Source organism: Olea europaea, unplaced genomic scaffold, assembly GCF_002742605.1.
Source record: "Olea europaea var. sylvestris unplaced genomic scaffold, O_europaea_v1 scaffold1142, whole genome shotgun sequence".
Taxonomy (NCBI): Eukaryota; Viridiplantae; Streptophyta; class Magnoliopsida; order Lamiales; family Oleaceae; genus Olea; species Olea europaea.
The window spans coordinates 368,400-377,554 of NW_019228810.1; the positions used below are offsets into that span (position 1 = coordinate 368,400).

General features: G+C 34.1%; 1 protein-coding gene across 1 annotated transcript; it reads left to right on the top strand.

Moving 5' to 3' along the window:
- Positions 1 to 3,888: 3,888 nt before the first annotated feature.
- On the top strand, positions 3,889 to 8,267 carry LOC111373542 (probable protein phosphatase 2C 50; the record flags this gene model as incomplete). Its single annotated transcript, XM_022996086.1, has 4 exons — positions 3,889 to 4,569; positions 4,812 to 5,129; positions 5,522 to 5,627; positions 7,488 to 8,267. Coding segments are annotated over 4 exons (1,440 nt in total), but the record flags the coding sequence as incomplete, so codon positions are not given.
- Positions 8,268 to 9,155: the final 888 nt, after the last annotated feature.

A 9,155-nucleotide genomic window follows, 5' to 3' on the forward strand; every position in this document is an offset into this window, starting at 1 on the left:
TTTCAAACAAAATTGGCATGACAAAAGGAAATTAAAACTACCCACCTAAATCGTCACTACAAGAAATGTTCGGTCAAATATGGTCTTATTGGCCTAACAAAAACACAACTTCACTTTGGTACTCCTTCTCCTAATACTAATTCTACTACACTAAGCAAATGGATATACTCGGAAGAAAATTGTCAAGAAGGAATGGTAAAGTTTGTTGTTGATGTTGATTTGCCGCTAAGCATAGTGGACAACCAACATTTCACAAAGTTTGTACAAAAATATCTTCAACCAAGATACGTTGAGATAAGTAAAAACATTCATTGTAACACCCCAAACTTTCATGAATCTTGGAGTGTTACCAATAAAAATAAAAAAACTCACTTTTCTTTACATTAAATGTGGAATGATAAAATATTTTTTTTATTTAAAATAAATGGAATATCTATAATATTTAGACGAAAACATGGAAACTAAACGACAGAAAAACTTAGCGTTTATTTTTCTTTCGATCCACTTGGCCGCCCGCATCACTATCCAACCTCAAATCCAATCAAGTCGTAGTAACCCATAAAATTATTGTAAAAGTGAATATTTAAAAATACTCAAATACATGTAATTTCCACACACAATTATATAATAATAAAATAAACAATTCATACCACTCTTCTCTTATGGAATATATCGGTGATCGAGCGACGCACCCATATTAGGTCATCTTAAATTCCAATAGGATTTCATATTTTTCTCTAAAGAACCCAAAGATCTACTGGCAATTCATGCATATTTAATTAAATATAAAAGCATATGAGAATGAATCACTTGCACAAAAGTATCTTGATAAATTTGAAAAGTTGTGAAGGAACGTAAAATAATGTACGTGAAAACCCTTTTTCTATGCTCTTCCTCTATCTACATTAACTCTCTCCGTTGTTATGTAAGTTCTACCATCATATCCTATATATAGGTAATCATGACGTAGCCTATATAGAGTTGTGTGAAAAGTAGGGAATCATGTATTGCTAGAAATTGAATTAAAGTTGGTATAAAAAAAGTAGACTTTATGTAGGAATGGTTGTATTTTATGGAAAAAGAATTGTGTTCAACTAATGATTTCCTAACAATCACGTGTAAATAGCTTGCAAAAGGATTAATTTAACATTATCACAAAAAATAAGGATTAGAAGTACTAATTAAATGTAATTTCTTTGGACTTCAATATCTTTGGCGTAGCTTATCTGAGTTAATTTTTTTCTAAGTCAAAGACTTTCTAATTAATTACAAGTTTCAAAAAGAGTCTAATATCGATATACTAAATCTCTTATTTTCATCTCTTATTTTAGTTTTATTATTATGTGGAATTTTGTTATTTAGGGTTTAGAACATGTTTTAATTGGTTATGTTTTATTTAATATTTATGGAACCAAAAATTTCATGTGGTGATGTTTGATTTATTTATTTAGTTACAATATGAGTAAGATATGGCATAGGAAAATCTTTGTTCTTGCCTTTTTATAAATGAATATATAAAATTTTCTACATGAATTTGAGTAAATTACCGTTACATAATTTTATGCATACTGCATGTTATGTTATTTAATTGTTTAAATGAAACTTTTGTTAACGATTTAAATATTCAAAATTTGGGTCATTACAGATAGCATGCTTCCTGGTGATGCAGCTATTCTAAAGCCTATGTCGATTGTTTCTCTTTCTTTTGCCCTTGAAAATGCAACTTCTGAACCAACAAGGATGACGTTGGGCAAGAAGCAGCTGGCATTCATGAGATAAATGTGGGATAACAGATTTCTAACTTTTCAATTTCTCTTTGCTGCTTTTTCTTTGGGATTTATTTGCCTTAGAAGTTCACTGAAATTCTATATTACAGTTGGTTTATCTTATAAGTAACCCTTTTTTCACCAAATTAGTAAATAAGTCACTAACGTGCACGACGCACGATTTATTGAAAGAGAACCATAAAATTTGATTGCATGCTGTTCAACTATAAAAATAATAAGATAGATTGAGTTGGGATCAAAATGGAGAGTCTATGGTCAATAATTAATTCAAAAAAGAGAAATCTATGCGCACATAATGTCAAATCTATGAAATATTTCAAAGCTTTGGATATGATGCCTCTACAAATATCTTTTAGTAGCTCATTCTGGACGAATTTGGCCCTTGGAGCAGAAGTATTCCTCAATTTTCAATTGCAAAATTCGAATTTAACAAATAATTTTCATAAATGCTTAATATTTGTGTAGTAGGATGTAAGGTTAGTGAACTAAATTATAGTAATGGACCAGAATTTTGGGCTGGACAAAATCATAGAAAAAATAATGGAAAGCTCACTTGTTCTTTATTTTTTTTAATGAGTAATCGGTACGGGGCGGAGCAATGGCGTAAATATCAAATCCATTAAAATCAAGTACCATATCCATCTCATTCCGCCATCGGTTCGATTTTTTCGCCCCATTAAATTCGATCAACCGTGACTTTTGATTTTGACAGTTCGAATTGTTATCCCTAATTTCACATCACAGTTATAATAAAAAGCTGAGAATTAACTTTTCTTTTTTTAATAATATTAGAGATCAACTTGTTACTCTAACAATAAATTTTATTTATAATGGGGTAACATTATAGTAATTTTATCACATAATATATTGTTTTATATAATTTTTTATTGACCTCTCTTTGGAAACTTCTTTTAAATGTCCACTCAATAGGAAAATGACACGACATAATAATAGAAAAAAGTGAAAAAGACGTTCGAGAAATAAACAAATAAGAGTAAGAAGGCAGAAATAAAGAACAAGAAAATGAAAGCTTTAATTTTAACGGCGTAGAGAGTGAAGAATAATTTTTTAAATCAAGATTGCTTTCATAACTTCTTTAATAAATAGATTGCACCATTTATATCACCATATCCTCTCCACTCACTTTGTTTATCTTCCAAGATTCGGGCAAAAATATTTATCTTGGAAAGCGACGTCTCTGTGTATGTCTAAGCTTGGTTCTAAGTAAAAAAATTATAGGCAAAGCTAAAAGTTAATCTATCTGTCCTCTTTCTTGCCCGTGGATGTAATCAGGAAAACAAATAAATTTTTAATAATGAAGATAAAAATAAGTTCCTTTTACTTAAAAAGTATATCATGAAGAAAAGTTACTTGTGCCCATCCAAAGATGCTGTTTTTAATATTTACAAAATGTTCCTTTATTTGTTTTTCTTCTTTCTTCAGTAATTTCCCTCTGTTTCCAACAGATGTTGAAAAAGTGAAGCTGAGTCTGAAGTGTGATGAAGTCTGAGGGAGAAAGAAAAAAATAATTAGGTTGCAGTTGTAGTTACTCTTTTAAACGTCTTTTGCTTTCGTATAATTATTAATTATTAGTATTACTGTTTCTTGACTTCATACTGAACGAGTTAACTAATTTATTGGTTGAAAGAGAGAGTTACAGTACAAAAAGATGGGCTCAACTCAAGATTTCAAGAAGGGTTGACATGGATTGCCTCAGATCCAGGTTACTCGATTTTTACTTCCAAAAAGGGTTCTATCTTTTTCAATATTCCCTGTGATTCATGAAACTTTTCTTGCCTTTCCTATGTTCTTTCACATGAACCCTTCTGTTCTTTAACGATAAAGCGCTCAGATCGATTTCTTGTTTTGCTTTTTCTGTGTTGTTTGAGTAAATTGGGTGGATTTGAAGGATCTTCTGGATTTTTTTTTCATAGTAATTGATGGAGGTAGATACAGAAGTATCCAGAGAATAAGAAATTAAGATAAGGTTCAAACAAATCAGTTTCACCTTTCTATATATGGAGAAATTTTTGTGGAAGTGGTAGTTGGTGTTTTATTTTTAGTCATCAGATCTGACTACTCATTTCTATTTAAAGCATCCATTGATTCAGGAAGTGAAGTTAGTAATTTTATGGGGATCTCAGGGCCTGAAGATAATCGGAGTGAAGGGGCTTCCAGGTTGGTAATCATGTCTGAAGATGAAAACAACTGGCTTGCAACTGATGTTGTAGTCGGGAAAAGGGAAGAGGATGGTTCCTCATCATTGGAGGGCGATCAAGTTCTTGATAGCTCATGTTCTTTGTCTGTGGTGAGTGATACTAGTAGCATATGTGGAGATGAACTATTGGGTTTTGAGATCAATCCTGAAACAGGAATACCAAATTTCGTAGATATTGAACCTATTGCAAAAACCAGAGATTTGGGAGAGCGAATTGTTAGTGGGATTGTGGTTGATTCTCTATCTTTGGTGGTAGATGAAGGGGAAAATATTGTAGATGGTGCAAACTCAAAGTCTTCTACAGTTGTTGCTCAGTTGGATAAAGGGTTAAGTGGAAGAGTGAGCCACAGTGTTTTTGAGGTTGATTATGTACCGCTCTGGGGACTCACGTCTATTTGTGGTCGAAGACCAGAAATGGAAGATGCAGTTGCGACTGTGCCCAGGTTTCTGAAAGTTCCTCTGCAAATGTTAATTGGTGACCATGTACATGATGGAATGACTCAGCCGTTAAGTCATTTGACGACCCACTTTTTTGGAGTCTATGATGGTCATGGAGGCTCTCAGGTACCTCTCTTCTAACACACACCCTGCTGCAATACCACCAACATGTTTAGCAAGCTAAAAAAATTAACTAAGTCACCCTAAAAACAAGTAAGATTTTGTACTGAATTTTTTTTGAACAAAATGTAACTTAAACCAACATGCTTGGCGAAAAAAGTTACTTAAAAGTAGCCCTTTTAGCTTACCCAAAGCTGCATGATGTAAAACGGTTGTCTGAGATTTATTGCTTAAAATTTTATGTTCAGGTTGCAAATTATTGTCGGGATCGCATTCATTCTTCTTTGGCTGAGGAGTTGGAAGTTATTATGGCCAATCTAAATGATGGAAATAGCAAGGACAGTTGTGAAGAACAATGGAGAAGAGCATTAACTGAATGTTTTCTCAAGGTTGATGATGAGATCGGAGGGAAAGCTAGCCTTGAACCTGTTGCTCCAGAAACTGTAGGATCAACTGCTGTTGTTGCCATAGTTTGTTCGTCACACATCATTGTTGCTAATTGTGGCGATTCAAGGGCTGTCCTATGCCGTGGTAAAGAGCCCATGGCGCTATCTGTGGATCATAAAGTAAGAATGTAATTTCAATCTCTATAATCATGGCACGTTTGGTAATTGGTAGTAGCATAGCCACGTAGGTAAAGAACCCATGGTGCTATCTGTGGATCTTAAAGTAAGAATGTAATTTTAATTTGTATTGTGTCGTGACATGTATGGTAATTGGTAGTTTGGATTCAGCAGCACACAACAATTACTAAATTTTGAATTGTCTATCTTCTTTAATATTGTTTTATTCTATTCAATCCAACTTACTAAAGATGACATAATAAGGTGTTTGCTATGCTGGATTAGACAGTCTTCAGCAATATTAAAGAAAATAAACAAAAAATTGTCCATTGTGCCTAGTGTGTTGTTCTGTCTTTATCCAGCTCTAGCTAATTTCATTCCCTTGCATCTATTAGCCAAATCGAGAAGATGAATATGCCAGAATTGAAGCAGCTGGCGGAAAAGTAATTCAGTGGAATGGACATCGTGTTTTTGGGGTCCTTGCAATGTCAAGGTCTATTGGTATGTGCTTCAAAGCCTTCATTTTCCCTTTCTTTTGCATTTTGCCTCTTTAGTTTGACATACCACCTTAAAAGTTCGTCATTCTCATTGTATTATTCCTTTGTGGATTTCATAAATATATGTATCATCTCTGTTTAAAAATAAGATATCCTTTGGTATTTAAATCGTCATGTTCATTACCAGAATATACACTACCATAGCACCCTATTACTCGTGAAGTAGGTGCTCATAAACTTGATGTGTTACTTTGCATGGCTCGGGGGCGATTAATATAATAATTTGTTTGACTGACATGACTGTTTGTCCCGGATGTCTAAAGATGTTTCGGGAACTCTAATTCCAAGTTGATATAATCATAAAGTGAAACAAGTCTCCTCTAGGGATTGGATTTGTTATTCTAAGTAATGGTATAGATGAGCCAAAAGTATACTAGGACCGAGTAACTAAGATGTTAAGCATCGATTTAGATTGTCTATAGTTAACCTTTTGAAATTGCAGTGACCTTGAGAAACGAAAGCCTTCTTGTACTTTTTTTTCGCATTTGAAAGGAAAGGTCTGAATTGTTGTGCCTTGTCCTTAATTGGTTGGACTGTTAAAGAGTGGTGGCTGCTTCATTTTATTTACCATCCATTTGCTTTTAATTAGTGAGTTCAGTGCACAAAATTTATTGAGCTTCCTCGTACTTCTTGTACATAGAGACTCGTGAAAATGCTTTTTCTTCCCATTCTTCCTTTTTATGCCATATATTAAGAAGCATACTATTGAGCACTCCTTCACTATCTTTTATGCAAATAGTCATTCTAATTGGAGCCTTGCTAGAATCAAGTAGTAGACATCTTGTGTTCCATATTGAACAGCACTTGGAAAATTCTGCCATTTAGAGATATTCTGGTTTCTTTGGTCAAAGACAGGAAAGACGCTAAATACCTTGTTAGGATTATGGAGACCCTTTTTTTTTGGTTAGGTGGGTGTGGTGGAAGCCAAATAAAGCTAAGGCTAGGGCTTTTTAGCCTTCTTGCCTTAACCTGATTGGAGAATTATGGAGTCAGAGTGCATGCCACAGTAATCTGTAGGTGATCTTGATATAATTTTTTTTTGCCTAGAATGGCCAAATTTGAAGGTACATTCTGGAGAAGGCACATTGCTTGTACAAACTCCTTATAACTAACCTCATATTTTATAATAGTCCGGAACTGCCCTTTCTTCTTCCTCTCCTCCTAGGCCCAACCCATCCTTAGTGTCCTCCCCCTCCTGCCCTGCATTGGCTCCCCCCTCTCATGTTAAGAACATTTTTCATGTTAGGCAAGAAGTTCATGATCCTCTTTGTGAAGATGATATATCAAAGAATCTGTCCAACAAGTAACAAGGCAAGAATTGCAAAAGGTACAGATTTGCAGCTAACAAGACAATAGAGATAAAATGGGGTTTATTATTGGGTTGGTGTCGGTTTCACTAGTTTAAAGAATGCAGCCTTTTTACCGTAAGAATATTTGAAACTTTTTCCCCCCACAGAAACAAGGCCTTTTTGCTCACCCAAAAAAAAAAAAAAAGAAGAAGAAGATAAAAAACTAGCGAGTACGGCTATTTCTTACGAGTTACGATTCTTATTTTGAGAAGGCCATTTTGGAAAATTTGCCATCTATAAAGTCACCATGCTTAATGGGTATTGCTAATTGATAAACTAAACCGCCCAATGCAGAAGTCTATATATTTTGCCTCGCAATTAATTTTATGCTTGTCTGGTGTAATTGTAGTTGAAACTCATTACTAATATAATATATGCAACTTAATCAAAGCTAATTTCTGTATTTTGATAGTAAATTGAATTTTATTAAGCATTATCGTTCTTCGATGTTGCAGGAGACAGATATTTGAAACCTTGGATTATTCCGGATCCTGAAGTAATGTTCATCCCTCGAACTAGAGAAGATGACTGTCTTATTCTGGCTAGTGATGGCTTATGGGATGTCATGACGAACGAGGAGGCTTGTGATATGGCTCGCAAAAGGATTCTCGTCTGGCATAAAAATAATGGGGCAACACTTCCCTTAGAAAGGGGTGAAGGAACTGATCCAGCAGCTCAAGCTGCTGCTGAGTACCTGTCTAACCGTGCTCTTCAAAAAGGCAGCAAGGATAACATTAGCGTAGTTGTGGTCGATTTGAAAGCTCAAAGAAAGATTAAGCGGAGGACCTGACAGAGGACTATTTCTCGATCTCATGCTTTATATACTATCGTAGGTTGTATTTTTCTTTCGTTTCAGTATAGCCCTTCCATTTTCAACACGGGTTACAGCTTCATTAAAGTGGAAGTTTCTCTGGGCATCTCTGGCAAATCTTTTGGATTTCTTCCAATGTAAATCGTAGCTATCTGAAGTAGGAATAGGTGCCTCGGGAAGTGGTCCTCGGTCCTCCGAGAATCAGGGGTATTATAGTCACTTGAATTGCTTATCATGCCTCCCGATCGAACTGTTCTGTGAGGTATGTCTCATTCTGTTATTTCTACTACGTGATGCCTTTACATTGAATGAAATAGCATTAGACGTTGAATAATGCAATGATAATTTGTGGAGTAGATCAGATGATGAACATTTTTTACATTTGTACCTGTGATTGCATAATTTGATGGAACGTTCTTGATTACATGCCATGTTTGGTGGTTATACTTGGATAGGACTTAGGGTTCGCTGGCACGCTTTTAAAAGCCAAAAGCCAATTTTTGAGATTAAGAAATTGCTTTTGAGCATATTTAGATGATATTCTGAAACTGCTATGTTTGGCTAGAAAAGATTTTAGAGGAAATTGATCTAAGTTAACTTCTTCAAGAAGTTTTTGTAATGAAGCAGAAACCAAGACGTCCTTTAGTACTCAGAAGAAAAGGCCAAATTCTAGTTCATTATATCATCGACTTCTACCCAATACTGCATACCAAATATGTTAAAATCATAGATGCTGACTCTATCAGCAATATTTCTTGTACAACTAGAGTTACACAATATAAGAAAATTAATTTCTAAGATTGGTTTCGAAATCATAGCTGAGAAGGTCTCGGTGGTTGTGGATGCCATGGTAAGTTGTTAACACATACCTTGGGTCTTCAGTGTCTCTTTCAACTCTCTTCTTTACTGGACATCCTTCAACTGAGCACTTATAGTAGTTCCTATACATCACAGTGTAGTTCATGAGTTTGAATTCTATTAGTGTGTGTTCTTCTGAACAACTATGAATAATATAATCCATTAAAAAAAATTAGCAATTCTGAAAATGGAATTTAAGAGGTAACATATGGCCCTTCGAGCTTGGATTTCTGTATAAATATTATCGTAGGACTAATGCTTTCTTAAAGAGAAGACTACAGCAATTTAAATTATCCCTTTTATTATTGAATAATATTATTCAGCTCATGTTTGAGTTCAATTTTAAAAAAATTTATTTTCAATCACATATTTTTTAATAAAATAATTTTATACGTAAATAAAAAAATTTCATGCTTATTAATTATACATTCTTCTGAAAAAATAAAATTTTTTT